This window comes from Falco naumanni, chromosome 3 (assembly GCF_017639655.2).
Source record: "Falco naumanni isolate bFalNau1 chromosome 3, bFalNau1.pat, whole genome shotgun sequence".
Taxonomy (NCBI): domain Eukaryota; kingdom Metazoa; phylum Chordata; class Aves; order Falconiformes; family Falconidae; genus Falco; species Falco naumanni.
This window is the reverse complement of record NC_054056.1, coordinates 44,290,760-44,314,208: the sequence shown is the minus strand read 5'-3', so window position 1 is coordinate 44,314,208 and position 23,449 is coordinate 44,290,760. Positions and strand designations below refer to the sequence as shown.

The 23,449-nt window shown below is 38.2% G+C and overlaps 1 protein-coding gene across 3 annotated transcripts in view; it reads right to left on the bottom strand.

Annotated features, from left to right (window-relative positions):
- FHOD3 (formin homology 2 domain containing 3) overlaps positions 1-23,449 on the bottom strand; it is a 415,861-nt gene that overhangs the window by 12,197 nt on the left and 380,215 nt on the right. For 2 of the 3 annotated variants that reach the window (XM_040587700.1, XM_040587701.1), the window contains 4 exons: positions 20,954-21,144; positions 19,208-19,400; positions 10,957-11,128; positions 8,543-8,704 (listed from right to left, as the gene is read on the bottom strand). In XM_040587700.1, the coding sequence (XP_040443634.1) occupies positions 8,543-8,704; positions 10,957-11,128; positions 19,208-19,400; positions 20,954-21,144 (718 nt within the window). Of the gene's footprint in view, positions 1-8,542; positions 8,705-10,956; positions 11,129-13,820; positions 13,851-19,207; positions 19,401-20,953; positions 21,145-23,449 lie in introns of all 3 variants that reach the window. The other variant, XM_040587702.1, reaches the window with a different exon arrangement.

The window sequence follows — 23,449 nt, the reverse complement described above, 5'->3', positions numbered from 1 at the left end:
TTATACTGCCTACAGGAGGCCATATATATATATATATATATATATATATAACATAGTAATGGGGCAAGATAAATTCCGAATAGCTCTGTGTGAAACATTTTTGTCCATCTTCTGAGACAGACTTCCCTCCAAACAGGTTTGACACTCGCATCTAAGTGTAGTCAGATTCCTGCCTTTACAGATCCTTGTGCTAAACTCCTTCATGGCAGCAGAGGGCTCTCCTTGGCAGCTGTGATATCGCGATGCTCTTCTGGAATGCCACATAAGAGATCGCTTTTGTTGCTGTATTTCTTTTGTAAAGCAACTTGAAAAGCAGACCTGTACTTCCCTGTCTTTTCTCATTCTCAAATGAAGCGCTTTCCATAACAACTCTGTGACTTGTCAGCCAGCAACTCACTGCTGCTGATTTCTTACTCAGATGCTGAAAATAATCATCATCTTTCAGGAAGGAAGGATGATGTAAATAAGGAGTAAATTACTGACCATTGATAAACTTGAAAACCACTTCAATATGAGAATAAACCAAATATAATACATATCCTATCAACTTAGGGCTAACTGTGTGCAACTTAACCATACATATTTTTTTAATACTTACAACTTATATATCCCACTTTTGGAAATGAATCCTGTGCCAAGGATTCAAAACCCTTGAAATATACCTTTAAAATATGCCAACTAAAATGACAACAGAGGTTAATGTCGATGAATTCACCGATGCAGTGAATGGAAAACTGGCAAAAGTGAAAACGACTACTTGTATCTCTTGCAAGATGCAAACAAGATGCAAAAAAATGAGGTAAAATGAGTTTTTTTCTACAGAACTTCAGTTGAAAAAGTACCAAAAGAGTATACCATAACAGAAGTATTTATCTAGAAAATGTCAATATTCTGTGACTTGGGAACATGACCAGCTTTATCTCTTATGCATACTGACATCACTTGCTCTTTATCAGCTGCTCATGTCCTGTCAATTTCTCCCACATTACCTCCTGCTTGTTCTTTCCTGCAATAAAGAAAACACCATTTGGCCAAGAAGAGATGGCCAGAGAAATTCCAGCACTTGTAAATCCTTGTCTGGAAGCCCATGGCAAGCTGCAGAGCACTCCCTCTTTTTGGTTCTCCCAGCGCTGGAGACACAGCAGAAGAAAATGCCAGTGGTCTGCCTACACTGTGGGATCCTGTTGGAACACAGGCCTCACCTGCTACCAGGATGCACTCTGCTAAGAGCAAACCCTGAGCAGTGGCTACCTCTTCTTCCACAGAGCAGCGTGTCTGGTGGGCATTTAATCCCATGAGGTGACAGCCACTTTAAAATGACTAAGGGCAACCCATAACAGCAGCAGTTTATTTCCCTGTACCTACACAATGTCCTCTGTGCTGGGGTAATGTAACATACATGTGCATGTGAATGTCTGCATAGTGGTCAACATCTCTGTCTTCCACCTGTGTACTGAAATAAACAGGGAGAAAAGATACCTATTCTTTGTAAACATGCCATATTTAATTCTGACTTCTCAGATCAATGCAATGACTTTTCACCTTTTTCTCAGTTGCTGTATTAAAACAATGCTGCTCAATTTTGAGCAAATACTAGATTCCACAGTATCTCTAAATACCAGTACTGGAATCCAATGCAAAGTTAAGGAATATACTTAATGGTGCAGGCTGGGTTAATTTTATATCTGACTTTCCTTATATAAAAAAGTAAAACTGTTTCAAGCACAAAGTTTAAGGATATCAATCCCAAAACAAATAACTTGTATCAGAATGAAACTCATTATAGAAGTGACTCATAGATTCCTCTAAAACAGTGACTGAAAAATGAAGTTAAGCATCTTTTACTAGGAATTTTTTTTAAAGTAATTTTTAGACCAAACTTTCAAAAAATCTTTTGTTTTGACAGGTAGATGATGTAGAACTGTACAGAATGATGGCAATTTCACTTTCACAGTGCTAGGACCAGGGAAACGCTCTAGAACAAACTTCAGACATGAAAGGTACACTTTGAAACTCATGGAGACTGCCAACAAAACACATACACAGGTACTATATATTTGAACAGTTAAAAAGCAGGATGTCTATCCCTGTCTGTCAAGATCAGTTACCTTTAAAGAAAGCTATAAATACAAATGTAATACACATTGTAAAGCAGAAACTGAACAATCATAAATAAATGGATACCTATTTAGAAATGGTATTAATATCAACAATCACAATTATATATGTCATCAATTACAACTGAAAAAAACTGAAAAAATGGAACCAGCTATTCATCCTTACATTTCAAATAAATACACTGACTTACAACTATTAAAACTCATAGTGAGACCTATAGGTTACTCAACTAATCCTGCCTCTCCTGTTTATTCTCCTACAGCTCTTGATGCTGGCCTCTGGCACAGATGAGATATGGGACTATGCGGGCCTCAACCTGATCAGGTATATAAATTTCTACAGTTTACTGTGGTCAGTTGTATTTATAAATCATTCATTAAGTACTGTTAATTTTTATTTCATTTTTTATTTCTTTTAATTTATTTTTAATAATAGATTTAATATTAATATAATATTTCAAATATTTTATTATTTTTTATTTATTGTAGATCACGGAGTTTAGTTCTGTCATTTTTGCAAAGATCTTGCCATCCTAAGGATGAAAGATTGTATTACATAAAAGGCATCCAAAAGACATTAGCTATCTTGGCATCTAATGGAGATAACCTTCCAGCTGCCAGAGTTTTAAGTGCTTTATCTCAAGTTCTGTTTTCATTCAATCATTAGATTTTTATTAACTGGCTATTGACCTTCTGAAGGCTCAGTACTTTGTGTGAGGACAAACACACTTTGATACTGAATACCATCAGTGATACATTCACTTTTTCAAAATGCAAAGAATTGTTGCTAAATGTGCATCACTAATTAGTTGACCATGCCCCCTCCTCTAACTCCTGATAGGATCCAGTTACTCAAATCCCAAATAATTAGTTGCAAATTCTAAGTGAAGTTGCTTGCCTTTAAAGCATTTTATATAGACTTCTTCTTGTAAGGTTTTTATTTTTTTAAAAGCATAATTTCCATTAACTCCTGCTTTTAGTCAGGCTATAAATACCAGAAGAACAGTCTCCCTCCTGGTATTTTGGCACTTCGGTATCTTTTCATAGCCAGAAAAAGTAAGTGGAGAAACATGAAAATGAAAAATAATGAAAAAACAAAGAAAAGAAGAAGAAAAAGTTAACTGAAGCACCCTGTGAATGCCAAACAACAACTACACACCTTTGGATTCAGTCTCCCATCTAGTATTTTGTTTGCTTACAAACATGTTTATTCCAAAGCAGCATGCATTCCTAAAACTTGTCTAAAGTTTGTCTCCACGCCTGGACCTTTGGCAGAGCTCTTTTCCCATGTTTTGGTACCTGATGGCAGTGTGCCAACTCCTATTTCTCTTTTTCTGAAGGTGGAATTTAGCATGAAATACCTGACCTAGGATGTTCTGTAGTTAAATTTAATCCACTGGTCCTGAGTTTATTTGTCTAAAATTCAGGTAATCTCCACTCAATTTCTATCTCCTCCACAGTCCACTCACACGAGGCTGACAGATTACTTGGGTGGTGCCTCAGATCCATTTCTGCATAATGACTGTAAGAATTTTTTACTCCCCACAAGTCATTATGCAAATAAATCAATAAATCCTTATGAGATGTTTCCATATCTCAAGGATCAATCACAGGGTATATTACTTGACTAACATGTGATTCCAAAGCCTACAATAAGGCATTATCATGTCTCTCTCTCTCTTTTTTAATCATTACAAATAATTTGGATCAAGTTTTCTCATTTGAATACTCAATTAAATTATGATTCGATTATTACCTGCTCCAGACCCATTTCTCTAACTTAAATCTAAAGCTTATTTTAAATTTTAATAAATTATGAGAGAAATAGGACTGCACAGAGAGACACTGAGCTAAAATGATGTGAATGAAAACAAGCCTCTCTGTGGTGTCTCCAGAAGAACCCAAGGCAACCACCACTCTGCTACTCACCATCAAGTATTGGCCACACCTGGGCCCTACATTATGGTTTACTGTTCAGGGTCAGCTAAAGATCCGGACGCAAACAGTGCTGTATAGTCAAGCCATCATTAAAGAGCTGCTTCCTTGGTGCAATTACCTGGAATTACTTGTTGGCAAGACTGTATCGGGATTCCCACCCTTTGACCACTGCCTTGACTTCAGGGAGCCAGGAGACACGTTTTCAAGCATGAAGGTTGCTAACACTAACAATTCATACAGAAGGAGGAAGGTAATTGCAGGTCAATGCTCTAGCCTTAAGGTAATTGGTAGTCAGCTGATCTAGTTTTACTACCTGTGGCTTAATCAGCATTCAAACAAATCCTTAGGACTTTCTCTTGGTCCTTTGATTTCAGAGCCCTGCCATGGCCATTCACAGAGGTCAGGAATCAAACCTGTTTGAGCAGCATTTCCAAGTATTGCTCTGTGTATACCAGAATTAGTGCAAATACCTTCCATATGCTTAGTCATGACTATTAAATAAGAGTGTGATTTTTCATGATGCTGACTCATGGGAATCATACAATTCTGTGACAGATCTATCCAGGTCCATGAGGGCAACACAGAGATTGCACCTCCATAAGAGTCTAATCCTGAGAGAATTGATTTTATGTTAGGGGATGGATGTTTTAAATAAACATCCAGGACAAGAAGGAAAACAGCATTATCTTCCTGTTTGTCTATTATCAAGTTTGGGAGGGGGGAGTCTTTAATTAAATGTACTTCAGTAAAATTTTTATCTTATAGATGCTGCTGCTAGTTTCATGTGTCTTCTGTTGCCTCAAAGCTGCAGGGGCTGTAACACCTATTTTTCTTCTCCTCTGGTTTGAAGCAACTGGCACAGGCTGGTTCGTCATGCTGTGAAAAGCTCATCTAGTAAGAGGATTTTATAAGCAGCCCTATTCTTTATATAATTTCTTCTTTTACCTCAAACTTCATGTAATCTTCAGAACAAACTCTGTTTATCTCTGTTACATTATTTTTTAAATTCATCTCGCTGTGTTAAATCACCTCCTTTCTTGACTGTTTTTGTTAAATCTCAGTGGCATCTCATAGAGAGAGTATTTATTTCCCCAAATGCACCGGTGCAATGCTCGTAATACTGTTCTGTAAGCTGCTAAAATTAACTTCAACAATTGTATTAATTGAAATTTGGACTATCGAAAAACTTATTTATCCCAATTTTCCTTTGCACTCATTTTTTGTTATGGCATCATTTGTGAAGGTCATCCTAACCTTATGGGAAAACCAGACAATCCAAATTAAAGTATTCTTTATTTCCTTGCTTTTGAACAGCTCCCCATAATGTTATAAAAACCTTTCTCACAGAAAGCTGCCCTCAGTCTTCAAGAACAGAAACATCATATTTTTAACCCAATTTGTATTTCATGCCTTTAAAATATGCTGAACTGACATCTCTAGAGGGTGGGGTTTGTTGTTTACACACAGAATAAGGGCATCAGAGAGAAAAAAAACACCAGCAGAAGTTTCCCATGGCAACTTGCCTTGAATCTATCTTTGAATAACCACCTCAAGGGGTGACAGAGTATTTCAGTTTCTGTGGCTCATTCAATCCTGTGGCTTTCTGATGAGGCTTCTAATGAACAAACACAACCGTAATTTTGTTTTCTCACATAATATACCACTCCAGTATGTCTGGTAGGCAGGTCACTGAACACCCACCATGGGGCAATTACTTCCAGTTGGTTACTGTACTTCATAATGTCAAATCTGATCCTAAAAACCTCCACGGTGGAAAAGGCTAGCACAGAATTATGTTCTTTCTCTGCAGATCATCACAGGAACTCAGCTGTTATGCACTTACCATGTACCTTAGCTTTCTGTGACTCTTCCTATCTTCAACCAACACACAGACGTTTCCATCTGTCTTTTGTTGAATGACTCACTGTCTTATTCCTCCTCCCAATTTATAGTTCTGCTGATTACTCTGAGAGTTCAAACTCTTCTGTGTCATTAAGATTTAACTAAGCTCTCTGCGTACCAGATACAGTCATGCTGCTGTTACAAAAGGTAAAACGGTTCAAATGAACAGGTCAAATCATCTCATTTTACCATTACAAATATTTCTCGACTTTAACTTAACCTTTTCCATATTCCTGTTTCTGTTTTCCCCCAGTTACAAGTGACTTGAATATCACTTGCTTTTTACCTCACATTTTTCTGTCTTTTTTATGGCAAAAAAATCCCTTGTCCATGAGAATCTTCTACCTGAATCACAGGAAATATTTACAGTGCAATTGCATATAATTCTTTTGGGTTTCTGATTTTGCTAAAAACATGTATCTCAGCTCAGGTTCACTGAAATCTTTGCTGAATGCTAAGTAAGCCTGATAAGATTTTCAGTTCTGCACTGAAAGCAATAAGACATATGCAGCATGATGCACAGTGAAAATAATTCCTTTCAACTGAGTTTTGCTTTGATGTCCACGAATAGATTGAATACCAGGCTTATGGCAAAAGTCAAGGGGTATGTATGGGAGCCTGAAGACTGAAGGTGGTGAACCACCCATCAGATAATAGGGTCTCTTTGCTCTGCAGATAATAAATATCATAGTGTCTGCTGACCTAAATCATTGAAGTATGCTAAAAATCCATTTTCTAATAGGACCTGTGTTATATTTCTACCTGAAAGATCTGCTCATTTAACTCACATCACGCATTCATAAGGGTTGGTCTCTGTTCTTTCCTGGAGGTGCTGTATTATCAGTCCGGCTAAGTGTGTTTTAGAGCTAAACTACATCATTCATTCATCATCCAGTATATTGACTATCTATCAGAGTGAAACAGTTCAGTTAAGATAGTCTCCTTTCACACTTCCTTTCAGCACATGTCAGCTGAAAGGGATGCTAAGCTACTGAACTTTATGTTTGTTTTGAAACTGCCTTTTAATCCACTTAAGAGTCTCACCCAGATTTTGAAGAACAAACAAGCAAAAGAGCTGGATTCTATCATGATTAATTACAATGGAAATTAGTCCCATCCTAAACATTCACTGAATGCTTAATCCCTGTTAATGTTTTTACTGAATATAAAAGCCAGCTCCATGGAAAAATATACAGTATTTTTATTATCATTATCCCATATTTTTTTTTTTTTTTCTGGCAGCAAGTGCTTTCTTGGGAAAAAGGTACCTGGTAACAAGCAGAAATAAGATTTTTTGGTGTATGTGCATGAAGGTAGTGTTGCTAACAGAGGTAGTATTTTAGCATGGGATAAACCATGGAAGTAGTCAAACATACGGGAGGTTTATTTGATATGCACAAGCCAACTAGGGCAGTCAGCACGTGCAGAACACCAGAACTGTGTGGGCTAGTGGGTAGCAGCAGCAGGTGATGCCACAGAGGTAAGGCACAGTGTATGACAAAGACAGACAATCCAGTGTCAGCTCATTTTCTTTGCTTAGTCTGGCTCATCTAACCAGAGTGTCCACTTTTCTTTTGCTCTTGCCACATGCAGAAGTTCCTTTCTTAGCATGTTGAGGAAAGTGAATATGCTTTCAGCACATGCTAGTTTATAGCGATCACTGCTTATACTAAATGTTTTTGATCACTCACTGTATTAGAACAAGTCCACAAAAAAGAAAATCTGTGTGTTTTTTCACTCACTGTTGTTGTCTCCTCTTTGTCCTAACTTCCCAGAAATGCTAAAAAGATGGATGGAAAGGTAGTCAAAAAGCCATATATAGTGAATGACATTAAACACTACAAGCTTATGTTCTTTGGGTACTTATCCTTCTCATAGTAATCACAATAGTTTTTGCACATAAGGAAAAATAAAAACCTAACCAGAAAGATCATCACCACTTAAACACTGTATTTACTAAAGCATGAAATCAAAATACTCAAACTCGGGTGCTGTAGCTCAGTCCTGTGGCCACACTACATTGTTGAAAGACCACCTTATAGATGTGCTACCTTTTCTTCCCAGTGGAAGTTAAGCTCCTCTATAACCACCTTGCAGCCAAGCAGCAGCAGACATTTTGTTTTCAGGGCTGTGGAAGGATAGTACACAGCACGAGGAAGAAAGATTTTAAAAGGTGAAATATCTCAAACTACTTTTTGCTTTATGAATAAATTCAGCTACAGAAACAGCTATTAATCTTTATGTCAGTTCACAGTACCTTATAGCATTTTAAGCAGTCTCCATTTGAGGTCCTGATCTGAATTCTCTAGTTATGAATAAGTACTGTCATCAGCTCTAAAGCACCATAAACCATTCTTCTTCTCTTACTGCTAAGGACATTTCAAGTTCTGTAGAAGACAGTCACCCACTGCATACAACATCATTTAAGCAATAGTAAGAGGAATTCATACCAATTGTAAATATACACTCAAGCTACTACGAACTACTAATACATGTCTGCGTGCTAAAGGCCTGGTTCCTACACCCATACATATAAATATTTGACCATACGCTTGTTTTGAGAAATTTAATAGTTGTATACTCACATGACTTCCTATTTGCTCGTGACCGCTTCCTCTCTCTAGGCACTGCTCGCTGGCTTGGCACTTGGGTGGCGGACTTTACAATGCGATCCATGATCTCATCTGCTGCGTCATCTGTTGCATTAGGTGAATCATCGTTGCCAGCGTTCCATGAACCGATACGGCCTGGAAAAGTCCAGCAAATGAATGGAGGCAAAAGAAGGCAGAAAGTCTCTTGCGTCATTTTGGTTTTGCAGTTGGGTTTTTGGGGAATTATAGCAGGCAGCTCAGTCATCGCTACTTCAAACTGGCCAAAGGAGAAGACTCTGCCTAATGGAGAGTATTCCTAAATAATACCCTAGAGTCTCTGCTGAATCAGCAGAGAACTAAGAACTCAAATGCAATTATAATTTTCTATTCCCTTCTGCCTCAGAGTCTTATTCTCAAACATACAACTGGCAAATGTCTGGTAGAGACTGTCTATAAGCCAAGGATTGCTAGTGTTCTATGACCATGTTTCCCTCTGCTCCTATTACACAGAGACTAGAAGACATGGCACGTTAGAGATTGATGCAAATTAGCAAGACAAGTCTTTTGTATCAAAATAGAGAAAGAATCAATTTCTGAGCATCTGTATCACAGCCTAGTGCAAAGGCAACATGAAAAGGGCAAAAAGTGTGGTTTGACATGTCTCGTCCCTTTTACAATGAAGAATTCACCTTCTCATCACAAAGCTGTATGTGTCCTGGCACAACCATGTCTGCTCCGTTATGAGCAGAAAAGCAAGAGCTGTTGGCAAGCTGAAAAGCTAAATAAGCAATTTTGGTTAAAACCACAAATAAACAACTGAGCCATGTCTCTGAACCCAAGGTTCTGGCACTCCTTACTCCACAGTCAGACACGTTTTGGGGTTCCTCCACTACAGACTCCTGTTCCGTGTATGTTTTGTTTTTAAATAATTTGAATGCTAGTACGCAGTGTGAACACTGGCAGCACGACCTGCAAAAGAGTGGGTGTGGCAGAAGTGCAAGCAGCTAAAAATTCACTGGCGAGGCCACTCTATATCATGTCCCTGATGTCAATAAACAACAGCCTTGATTAGCACTTTGCTCTGCTCCTTGTCTCCTGGCTCTCATTAAGAGCAGCTGCATTACGATAGTGCTCTTGATAAGCTTCTGTCTGGCTCACCCATCCTCTGCCTCTACTATTCTGACTTGCTTTATCAGGACACACTGCTCATTAGCATTCAATGGATTACTTTAGCTCTTCACCTTGTGCACTGCAGCCTAAATTATTTAATCTTTATACATGAGCTAGTTGACTTGCTTCTTAAACTGGGGCTGTGAAACGTCTAAATTAGACAGGATCATGGTTCCAAGCCTTAATAAACTACACACACACAGATTCAGTGGTGGATGCTTTGGATGTGCTATAGGTGCTATCAAAAAAGAATCAAGAAAGTATAAGATATCCAGATGTGAGGGAAAAGATATACCAGAACAGAAAGCTGAAGACTTGAATTTTGGTGCATTGCCTTTACTCCAGAACCATCTTCCAGGTATTGTGTATGGGAGGAGGTGAGGGGAAGATGAAAGAAAATAAACTGATTAACCCAGTGTCTGTAAAATGCTTTAGCATAAAGTGGTTTAGTAAGTCCTTAAATGAAGAGGTGTACCAGCAAATCATATCTTTGACAAAAAAACAAGGCTATCTCTATCTCATTGCCAAGAATAGTCGTGCCATCAGTGTCAGGTGTTGGAATTGTCAGATTGGGTCAGGTTTTCATTTCCTCCCTGTCAGCTTTCAATAATCACCCATACTGACACTTGGAAACAGCAGAGTGCCATGGACCTCAGAGACAGAGGTATCTGTCAGGACAGCAAGGAGATGTTGGGCTGTTCACAGCAGCTTTTTATGCTCCTAGTGTCCACTTGAACCACTACCTTTGCAGTTTAGCAGGGAGGTGGTTAAAAGATTCATCGCCTTTTCCCTACCCTTTTTCCTCTCCTCAGTCATTCCTAAAATGCTGCAAGGCTCTTTCACATGAACTGCTACTTTCTACTTGCTTCTATTGACAATAAAAAGATTCCCCAGTTGCCCTCTTTGTTTCATGATGAGAACAGGAAGAAAAATTGGGGTGTTAGTGGGCAGCCACATTCACGGTCAGGGGGAGAGGTGAGAATTTCTGCAGGCTTGGACTCCTAATGTCTCTAGGCACTACTTTGGCTGTGATGCACATGTTAAAACTTCAGGCAAATTCTTCTGCATCCCTGTGCCCCAAAACACCACTTCCAGCACAGAAACACCACTGGGGTGTTCTTCCCCTTCGACCCTTTCTGCTGCGAGAGCTATGCAAGGGGACCATGGCCCACATTTGGGCCACCATGTGGCTACCATGCTACAAAAAATGTGGCCACAAGGAAACTGCTGGCACTTACCTCGGCTGGCCCGGCTTCGGGTGCGGACCCCAAGTGCTGTGGTGCTTTCCCCACCGATGGAGGAAGTCTTCAGCACGGCCTTCATGTTCTCGTGCTCGGCAGCGTCCTCGGCGTACTGCAGCCCCTGGGGCTGGCTCTGGCAAGGGGGTGAGCTGCTGGAGAACTTGCCAGACTGCAGGAGGAAAATGAGTTTGTTGTTTTAATAGAAAACAGCATGGAGAATAGGCCAGAGTCTCAACTGAGAATTGCAAGGAGAAAAGTGTCCTCCGAGGCTTGGTTTGGAGTGCAGCTATTCTCAAAAGAGCCAGGCAACAGTTACTCCTCTCCCAGCGCATGCACCCTGGACAGAATGAACTGGAAACAGGGTGACAGCAGAGAGCAGACACAACCAGAGAAAAACCAGATGCATTAGCTCAAGCTTTATAATTTTGACGTGTCTCCTGTCTGAGAGTATAAAGTACAAAGCAAAGACCTGCTCTGAAACCTTTGACCCAGGCTGGGCCTGAGGCATGACACCAAGGGGGACAGCATGAGACACAACACAAATAAAAAAATTGTTTTTTGTTTTTTTTTTTTCTTCTGTACAATCACCTTTCAGGAAGAAGGCAAAACAGGGAGAGCAGTCTGGGAAGAGACATCTTTCCCTCCTGCCTCTGCAACACTGCACAGAAAAGTCTTAAATGTCTCTAAACCACAAATATCGACAAAGTAACCTTAAGACATGTTACCAGTAACACTGAAAAAATCCCCAGTCCCAAAACACCCAGCCAAATTACTTCATGGCCAAAACACAAAAATTGCAGTCAGCAATTAGAACAAACAAAACCTTAGGAGATTTAGGAATCTGTCCTCCACTTCCTCAGCTCCCACCCCCCCCCCCCCCCCCCCCCCCCCCCCCGCCATGATTTCCCTGTCACCACGACTACAGGAACAACAGCGGCTGCACCAGCTGGGCACACACAGCACCGGGATGCAGCAGCTCCACCGGCTGCTGAAAACAGCCACCCAGAAATGGATGGAAACAGCACCCGTGGGTACTTGCTACGGAGAGGAAGAGTTCGCATTGCTAGGCTGCTCTCCCTTCCCAGCCTCTGCCTACAGAGGCCTGTGATGTTGGTATTTGCTTCACTGCTCTTGTGTACAGAAAGGCTGAAGCACATTTAAAATACAGTTCTGGCTGCAGAAAATACCAGCTCTGTCAACAGCAAGCCGGCATCAACAGATAATCATACCCCTTGGCATTCTCACTCATAGCAGTCCAGCATCAGAAACTGAATTATGTTTTCTTTTTCCTTTTAATCTTTCTTACTCTGACCAATTCAGCACAGATGAAAGGTGTGCTGCATTCTCTTCTTCCTTTGCATAATAAACAACATTAATTATTCACTTGATGGTACTGAGCCAGTCAGTTAAAGGGATGTAAAGCTGCAGCGCCTTTCTGTCAGAGAACAGTAAATTGGAAGAACAGACTGGGCTGTACTTTCAGAGCTTTGATTGAATCCCTGGGGCTGTCAAGACTGAAAATTGAAAATATTTAATCTGGAAATCAATGACAGGGTGGTTCTATTTTAAGATAATTATTTTCCAGCGTAGGATAGCAAGTTAACTGAGTAGCAAAACAATAATCCCTACAAGGCACTGAGCTAAATATACCAGTGTGAGTTTTATTTTTGATAGTGAGAATTTTTTTTTTTTTTGTTAGAAGATTAGCTTGCAACATTTTGATGTGGAAAGTATACAAATTCTAGCATTTCACATGTGAAATTAAAAGACAGAAAAACATTAGAAAGAAACTTCTATGAAAGTGCATGTCATTTTCACATTAAGAATACTCTCGTGTACACAATGGGTTGTAAAGCTAAATCAATACCATCTCAGAAGAAACCCCAAAGGATAAACTCTTCACATAACTGTTAGCTACTATTCACACAGGTTAGTTAAATGTTGGCATAAACAGGCTAATTAATGTAATTTTATTTCTGCACCCTAAGCTATATGACACAAATCATCACTGGGGGAGAAGCTCTATAACCAGTTATATTTCACTTCCTAAATGTTCAGTTGTTGCCATAGATTAACGCCCAAGCCCCAGCCTCTTGAGCGAATGATGGCCATTATGAAACACTGAGCATTAAGCCATAGCCTGTTCAGCAAATTGAAGAAAACTGTAATGCTGAACAAAAAAAATGCACTTCCCAATAGATGTTCCTCAAACCAATAAATTGTTTTGGGTATAGCTAGCACATCATAGTTCTTAAGTTACTTATTCACTCTGTTATTTATCAACCCATTTTCAACATCACCTTCAGGAGCATTTTATGATAAATACATGAGGTACTCTATGGCTCACCTCTATGGTGACTGAATTATCTTATTCACAATTCATACAGCAAGAAGAACCATTACAATTTGCTTTGCATCCCTATATCCTGATGCTTTGGAACACTTTATAAAGTAATACCATTTAGATTTACAGTGCTTAATAATGAGTATGAAATTATCATGGTAATGAACAGCCCAAGGTGACTGATGATTCCCATAACGCTCAGAACACTGATGTTTTGGGTAGTGGGGATACTTTGCAGTTTAGTAAACAGACATTAAGGAAATGAAATGAGGAAACTTAAAATTCTTAAGGCCTCAGATCAGAATATCCTTATTCAACAGACCAGGTATGCATATGATTAAAGGTTACTGTAAAAATGCATTCTTATGACTGAGCCAAAGAGCTACAAGAAAAATGTCATGGTTCATAGTTCCAGTTGAGCAGATGGAGTTGAGCAGTCCATAATATCTAAGTTAGAAATTAGATGTCACAGCACACGGGGGACATGGAAATTACATGCTTTTTCAGAGAACCATACCTCAGCATCCTCTTCTTCATCAGTCTGCCACTGGAAACAAAGGACAGGGTGGAGAAGGACAAACAGCAAGATTTAGGAAAGACAGTATGGTCAAACCACAATGGAGTAAGAGGTAACCATGGTACTGTTTACACAGTTATAGGAGGACACAAAAATACAAGGTGTATAAGGAATTAATTCCTTACACAATCAGCTTGCTTTTTCTTTTTAGTTACTTGTATGTAGAACAGACTGTCCCTCTCAGTAGTGTATGTAAAAATTTCCTGATTTTTCTTAGAGAAATGACAGACTGAAACTACCCCTAACCCATCCTATTTCTCTCTGCTGAGTCATGCGGTTAGTTGTCCACTTTTTGCCTGGTGAAAATTTAGAGCACTAGGAAAGACTCCCTCTCCTTTTCCCAGCTCTGTTCAGCACAGGGAGGTCCTGGCTGTTCTTTCTCCCAGTGCAGAGGTCAGCTTCTTGGCAATTCATTTTCTCTATGCTTAAGTGCTTCTTTTAATTCCTTTTCTTAAGCTGAGGGTTTTCAACTTCCAGTTTAACAGAGCACTGAAATAAAATGTTGAGTAGTTTTTGAATAAATGCTTAAAGTTTTTCAGTAGCTGCCTGATATAAGATCCTGGAAATTAGAACAATGCAATTACCCTTTGTCATTCAGGGCTTTCACCCTCTGTGACAGCAGGCATGTAAAACTATCTTGACAGTTACACTACATTAAATGCAATGGGCATACCAAAATATTGTGGAATATGGAGTGTTCTTAAATTTGGGTATTTACAGGGAATTAGCAAACTATTTAGAGATGTGTTCCAAATGCCTGGGGAATTCTCCACTGGGTTGCAAGATGCCCCGCATGGAAGGTTCCCAAAGTAAAACAAATTTTCTCAAATATTTGGTCTCCTTGTTTCCATAATTTTCAGTTTGATTGCTTATAAAGTACAAACATAGTCCAGAAATTCAATGTATTTTTTTATTTGTGTGTTTTGTTTTGTTTTTTTAGAAGAAACATTCCACCAATTCTACTCCCCTTCCTAGTGTTAGTAATACATATTTTTGACCTTATCTCCATCTCAGCTATGATTTCTGTCTGGGATTGATACATTCTGTTCCAGAAACATTCATCATTAAAAATGAAAGCCTGATTTACTTTGGCCCTCAGCTTAGTTTCAGCACAATCTCCGTAAGAACATTAGCTGTGAGAGTGCTGAGCAGCACATTAACATTACTTTTTAAGGGTATGTTTTATTCAAAGAGTGAGATGCTTATTTTTCTTTGGCCACAGTGGCACTGACCGAAAGACAGGCAGATGTTTTTCAGAGTGACCTTGGCAGGTATGTTGCCTTTACATTAAAAAGGTCCACTTGGATTTTTCCATCCCCTGAGGGGCGAGGAGTCATGCCATAAAGCAATTCTTCTGAAGAAGGCCACTGTTCACTTCTTGGCATGAATAAGAAAAAGAAAGGAGAAGAATGGGAAGCAAGAATATACTTGTATTCTAATCCATATGTACATGTATCTACTAAATAAAAGACAGGAGGAGAAAAAATTAAGCTAAACAATATGCAAAAGGCACTCAGGAAAAGGTGAAATAGAAGAGTACACACATTACAAAGAATGTGCTACAAATAAAAGTGTATTCTATTATCACTTTACATCAAGCTAGACTTTTAAAGGGGAAGTCCCAGCTGCTGGCCTTCGTGCCCATTTAATCTAGCTAAAAGTGATTTGCTGTGGACTTACTTTAAGGGCAACATACTCCTCTCTCTTTGACTTTGCTCATCTCCAGTACCCGGGGCATTACCATTTCCCTTCCTCCAGCTCTGGGTGGGCTTACACCTAGAACCTCTGTCCTTCTACATCTAAAGCTGCTCCAGTGCACAGGAGGAGCAGTTCACCATCCCCATCATGTTTACATGTCTGGAGACCCATTTGCCCCAGCAAATACTAACAGGTGTCAAAGTAGCAAAATAAATAAATCAATTTTTTGTTTCACAAGGGAATCTACCCTCACCTAGATAGGTAAATTTTGCCTTTTATTTCCTTCTTCCTTTCATCATTATAAATACACCAAGAAATATTAATAAATCAGGAAAACTTTAACATGTAATATTACCAAAATACACTGAAAGAATATTGCTCTACTAAATACCTCCTAAAGGCAAAATATGTTAATTTTAGGAAAGAAAGTTTGCCTGATTCTCCTTGCATCCAATATTGGATGTTGCAGAGCAATCTGAGATCTCCCTCCCTCCTGCCTTCACATTTTTCCTTTAGGCTAGCATTTCTGTGTGGTGGATTTGCTGTTTCAAAATATTATTTCTATTACATAGCAATTTTGGAATTGAAACTCTTAAGTATCGTAAAAAGCAGAGCTTCATAAATCTGAGAGACAGATGCTTATATTACCTACTGTTATTAAAAATCCTTAAAATCTCAGATTTGTATCTATAATTGCATTTCTTCCCTGTTTTGCATGCTTGTTATTTTTAGAATGCCTGAAATGAGAGCTATCATTGGCTACAGCCAGATATAAGGTTACAGGGACTAGGCAATTTTCCCTGTGAAACTGTGGCAACTCACTGTTCTCCTTTTTTTAATCCTTACCCCTCCTCCATCTTTCTCTTTCTTGTAGATGACATTCACCAAGATTTAAACTGACAGTGCTCAGTCCACTTCAGCTATTAAAGAACATATAAACATAAAGATCTCTGCCATAAAAGGCTGAAAAAAAGACTGGAAATATTCCTCATCTTGTCTCTCAGCCCTACTCTATGTGAGCATATGCTGAAGCTGATGCAAGTTCTCCATGCAAAGAGCCAGCAGACTCTCTCCATACAAAGAGCCAGCACCCCTCTGCCTTCCAAGTCTGCAGGGGGGACGAAGGTTTAAGAGATACGTGCCTTCTCGTTAAGAACTGGGATGGTTCTGGCTTATTCCTTTCCCATTTTTGCTAAAATCCCTCTTCCTTCTGCTGTAAGGTGATAAAAATAAGATCCTGAGGAAACTTACAAAAGGACAGGGAGATAAATATCAAATAACCGCACAATCCTTCTAGGTCTCAAAATTAAAATTCCACATGACTATTCCTTATTAGAATTACTTTCTACAAAGACTTTCTTTCCAATGTCAAAGTCTAAAGTTTCTTCTATCATGGTTATGTAACTAGTTGGACATACTGTCAGTGCATTACCGATGTATCTTCCCTTTCCAATGCCTTTAAATATAAAGCACCAAGAAAATCAAGACCAGATACAAACCACCTCCAACACAAGACTACAATAAAACTCCCTTTTTAATAATTCTTCAAACATAAATATCTTCCATCCTGCTGACTTGGAAAGTTGTTTTGAGGTAAATCTGACTTTCAAGTTGTCAAAGGAAGCTGTGACAAATAGTGTGATGCAACTTTAATTCTGTTTTACCAGGTGCTGCAATCAAACAAATGGTAAACAAGGCCATATTACTGGGCTACAGTGAAAGATTTAGTCCTGAAATAACCAGATGGCCACATGAGCAATTTTCTTAAAGAATAGTTCGATGAGGGAATTGTAAAGAACGTGGGTTTTTTACTGTAGCAGGCTTTTTGTTTTTAAGTTAACAGGACCGTTACACAGTTGTAAATCAGTGATAGCAAAAAATGCTTCCTTTCTGGGGACCTGCAAGATATTTTCAGATGAGACACTAGCTGTCAGATGGCATTTCATTCTTGTCAAATCTCAACACTATCTTGAGCTGAACAAGACATCTTCCAATAATACATTTTTCTGGAAAAGACCTAGCTGTCTCCTTTGTGGCATTTTCACAAAGTGACCATGGTCCCTGGCTCTGCTCCTCACTGACCAGCTGTCAGCCCCAGGCCTTTTCCTGGTTTGAGAGGGTCCCTTCTCCCTGCGCCCTCAGCCCGGCTGCCAGCGGTCAGGTTTCCTTTTGCCCTCGTGTTTCCTGCAGGAACAGGACACAGAGCAGCTTTCTGCCCTGCTACAGTCAGTTCGTCTGGACAGATAATACAGAAACACTACATCATATAATAAGAAAACAGTAACTCCTTCACATCTCAGTATTGTTTAAATTAGTAAAAGTTATAGCAACTATCTGAGGAAATGAAAATTTTAATTTACCAATCTCATTGGCTAATGCTATCTTTTAGTTCCTCTAGAATATGACAGGAAAACCAAGAAACAATTGAAGAAAGTGATCTCAGTTCCCCAGTGGTAGTTTTGAAAAGTTGTCTGACTATATTATACCCTTCACATCAAATCAGAGCCTCTTCTTAACCTGATGCTAGACCAAAAGGAAAATCTTTTGAGATAATACAGGCTTAACATTTTGTTTAGATGGGACAGATTTCCAAATTTAAAGAGGATATGAATGATTGTGAGTCAATGACTTAAAACCACTCTAAATTTATATCAGTCTTTAAAAATATATATATATATATTTATAGTTAAACTTCTTTTTTTTCTTTTCTTTGACCTGTGTTGCCTGAGCTGTAAAACTGTAATCAGCTTAGGGCTTTTCAAGCCAGAGGCAGAGGTAGCTTCATATGCAATGAACCATTCACATCTAATTGGGACTCCAGATTTGGATTTTGAGGCAGCTGGAAACTTTTATTAAGTACTGGCACTTCTTAAAACTTTATTTGGATTGAGTCAAACTACATCAACTTAAAAAAAAAATATAAATTCAAGGGGATTTTAAAGCTTACTATACTGACAAAACTAGATTTATTCTATTAATATGCAAACATACAGTCAAAAGGTTTGCACAGTATCATCTACTGCGAACATAAATTTGTCTGTTCTTTCAGAACTCCAAAGCAGTCTGTTCCCATAAAATTGGCTGTTCCATGCTTTAAAGTTAAGAAGAAAACTGCTGTGTGTGTGTGTGCGTATATATGCACACACACATAAAAACAGGTAAAATACTAAGATTAAAGACTATAATAGAATATTCAAAGATGGAAACAAAAATCCACTTAAATTCAGTTGTAACTACCGAAATGGCTACAATGGTTCATCACTTAAATCATGCCCTCAACTAGGAGTCTGATTTCTAGCTTTTCTTCCTTTTGCGTATTCTTGGCTGATCAGGTACACACAGCTCCTGCTGTCCAAAAATTTATTTTGGACACTGTCTGTGCAATACACAGAGATGCTCTTTCTGGATGCTTAATTTCAGTTTATTCTCATGCTACAAACTCTTATGAAGCAGGAAATATACACAATCATGGACTTGCAAGTTTTGTCTGCTGAAAGAACAGAGTTCATTACTTACAGTAGAATAGCCTCTCAAGAATGAAAATAAAGAGTAACAACATTTCATATATGATATTCAATGAAACAAAGTTTTAAAAATCCATGCTGTGAGAGATACATTTTGCCACTTACATCTGTTATCATTTTCCCTCTGGTCTTGTTTCTTTCCCTGTGGTTAGCTCGTTTCTGTTTTTGCTGCAAAACTCGTTCCCTGGTGGTGCGGTATTCCAAAGCAAATTCGCTAATAATTTTGCAGAACTTATTGATGTTGACTTCACGTATTGCATAGGGAGGATGGCCCATAAATAACAAAAATGAGTGAAATCTGGAAAACAATGAGTTATAAATGCAAAGGGAAAAAAATCTTTATTGATGTTTTCTGGAAAAAAAACCCTCCACATTTCAGTGAGTCCATTTATTACTTTATTAGCTCCCATAATTTCTTTTGTGCTACAGAATTTTCATGGATGCTTTGCATAACACTGGCATGTTTTATAATTAAAACCATGAAAGTCTAGTCTATGATAACTTCATCCTAGTCCACTTTCCCAGGCTGATGCAGGAGATAAGATGTTTATGGAACTCCATCTACTTTATATGACTAATTTGGCATGTGAATGACCAATTTCATTTCAGTTATAGAAAAAATATTTATTAAGTTTCAATGTTATTTATTTGTATTAAGCAACTTCAAAGAGGCTGTCAGGATGTTGGGGAAAGTCTAGACAAGAAGAATGCAGATTTACAGGCTAGCAAAGACAAGAGGGAAAGAATTTCTGGTTCACAAAACTGACCATAAAATTATATTATCTACCAAGAACTTTAGTTTGGGATACTCTCAGTTCAGTTTTACTGCTTCTGTGGCATTCAGAGCTTTCACACTATTTGCAGCTTTTACTATTGCTTCTATGCTGCATGATTTACAACACTGCACTGCATGTTTAAAAATGTGTGGGAATTCCTTTTAACTCCATCTACATCCCTGATGATGAGTCTTCCCATTCCTAGAAAGACACAAGATCCATTTTTGTAGAACTGCAGTAGTAGTTGCAGGATATAATAGAAAAAAGTTAGTATTTTTCTTATTTGTGCAGTGCATATGATAATCACAACAGGAATCTGGTGAATTCACTTCCCTTCCACTGCAACTGGGATTTCTGCTTGCTTAAAGCATGAAAACCAAATCAGTATTGAAACAAAAGAAGAGCTGAATCAGCTTCTCAAGTGTATATCAAAAAATTTGGGATCATTTAGAATCCAGATCCTAGTTTTGACCACAGCAATTTGGAAATTGTTCAGAAGTTGAAAAGTCTCTCAAAATTTCATTAATAAAGCAGGAACACAGAAAAATTACTCAGACAACTCAAGCTACATTTGTGCATTTGTGAATCTAAAAAAAAAAAAAGCAGCTCAGGTATACTGCAGATTTATCATGAATATGTATATTTCAAAGCACTGCAATGATTGTTAACTCCATTGAGTCATTGAGAACTTTATTTTTTTTGCTACAGACTGTTCTTGTTTATCAGACAATAAGCCACTCCCCCTCAAAAATATTCAGAGAAGGACAGAAAATATAGCAGCTTAACCATAAAGCTGCTAGCTTTTGGGGACTAGGAGTTAAAAGTTATTGCACTTTGGGAATAAATGTTTGCCTGGATCATTGCTTCTTTTCATCAGAAATATAGTAACTTTCTGGAGTGGGGATCTTTCTTAAATGGCATCTATAATAAAGTATGCATCACAAACATCATGGTTACATTACTTTCTGGAATGTGGATTAAACACTTACAAAACCCATATTTATGAAGTCATAATTTATAATTTTAGCAAGTCATTTATTATCGAGATATTGCTGTCACTAATCCAATTCTGTACCTGTTAATTATTCTTCTATGAACAATCTTCAGGATTATGATTCTTTCTGCACAGTCTTTAAGGAACTCAGACATTTTTTGCTTTAGGGCTGGCTTCATTTCATGCTTTGCTATAGCCTTAAGGTGATCCCATGATGCTTTGCACCGTCTTTCCATCTGACACAAGTTTTCCTGGAGCTGTTCAAAGTCAACCTGAAAAAAACAGGAAAGAAAAGAAAATGCAACACTAGGTGAAAACACTGCAGTAGTATCCTTGGATATCTGAACAATGCAATATATGTATAAGAAAGGGTCAATGTAGTGGCAGCACAACATTAATTTGCATTATTAATTACTGCTAAATAATTAAGAAATAGCTTTCTCTGTCACACTTTGTCTAGACATGAAATGCTAGTACGGAAAACTGAATACAAAGAAATACCCATATACATATACACTTAGACACTTGGTTTTAGTTTTGGAGGCCTAACGCCTAAAGATGAGAGATTAAAATATCGTGATGTGTTTTTTCCCTTCCTAATAATTTCATGCCTGCACCAAGCAACTTCATGACTCAGTTATTTCTGAGGTAATGCAAAACTTTCTCTTTTTCTTAATCTTTTTCTCTACTACTCGTAGCTTTTTATACCCTGTCTGCTGCTCACTGTTGTACCCAGCCAACACTTCTCCCATTTAGGAAGCAGTTGGATCTATTCCCTAGCCGTGCACTGACTTGTTAACACATGATACACTTCTAATCACAAAATTCATGGGCCAGAATTTTTTAAAGCTCTATTGAAAGTAAATGTTATTTAGTGATCTCAGCACTAACTTTCATCCCTTGTCATACAGCATGAATTTGCTGGCTTGTAATAAGATCATATAATGGCTTTGAAAGCCTCTCAACACATTTAAAATAAATGACTGCATCCTACAGTCACATTCATCAGGACAGAAGCCAACACATTCCAGAGAAGGTGAGAGAGCACTTCTCCTTTATTCATTAACCAAAAAAGGTGTTCAAATTGCAACAGTCTATGAAGACATTCAGGATACATTGCTAACAACTGGACAAAATGCATTAATGAGCCAACCACAGCACACAACAGATGAAAAAAGTAGAACTACCCAACATATTCTTGAATTCTGAAGAAAGGAGAAATTTATTTTATAATATCACTTCACAGTTCAGGTGAACTCAAGCTATAAAATAATATAAATATAATATATAATATATATATATAATATAATATATATAAATATAATATAAATATATAATATAATATAAAATAGCTCTCAGATTCTAAACACATCAGTGTTGGGGATGTTACAGTCTGGTACTCCAGTTAATGCCTTAACGCTAAATGAAAACCAACGCCAGACACAGGTTTTAGTTCACTCTTTTTAGCTGTGTGCGGCACCCACTGCTGAGACCTATACTGAGGACAGCCATAAGAGATGCATTATTATTAAAAAGCTCCTGGTATTCATTTGATTTGTTTTTGCTGTGATTTATAAAGTGATGAATTTTTCCTCTTCACAAGGAAATAAAAACATCCTTTGATCCGTTCTACTATTCAGAAAAGCCCTGCAGGCAGAGCAGCTGTGGGGTTTTTGTTTTCCTTATATCCATATCAATGCATATGTGGTTTTTTTTTTTAAAAAGCCCTTTCCAGGTCAGTATTTTCACTGTTGATGATAAACACATTGCTGCTCTCCATAGGTGGTATATCTAAAACACACATGGAGAAAAATACTACTATTCCTATTAAGAAAAAAAAAAAAAAAAAGCCAAGAGGAGGTATTTCTAGGTCTTATTAGTAAGAATAATCCAGCCTAGTTGGGGAAATCTTTCAGACCCTGAAGCAGAGAAATTAAATTTTATGACATTTTTATGACAGCTGAAAACAAAATGAGTTTTAATCTATCAAAAATCTATCAAAAAGCTCTGAGGGTCAAGCCTGTAGGGTTTCAAGAGACATATTTGGAGAACGGTATATCTGCAAGGAAAAGATGTGGCAAATTGCCCGCCCCTTGAAATCTGCTAACAGCCAGCGCATTCACAAGAGTGGCTAGTTCCAGCAAGGACTGGGGATGGCAGGTTGGGCTAAGGGATGCACAGGAATTTTCTGAGTGCAAACAAAAATCTCTGGGGAAGTTCTAAGGAGACCACAGCAAGAAGGAAAGAAGGATGCCACCTGAGCCATCCTGGAATAAAACCTGTAGAGCACAGGTGACTGCTCCAGCAAAAATTGTAAACTCCTAGGAGTAAAGCAAGAAATGCAATATAGGATAATGTGCCTGGGCATTCCCCACATGAAAACTGTTCTGTGCCAGCAAGAATCTGATAAACCTTCATCAAATCTGAAATGTTCTGGCTGCCAGCTCTCCAGTTTTGTCAGAGTGTGGACAGAAAGGAATACACTTACAGAAAAATACCACGTGTGAAACATTAAAATTCAAAATTTTTCAGAGACAACCAGGTATCCCACCTGGTATTTCATGAAGTGCTATTTCA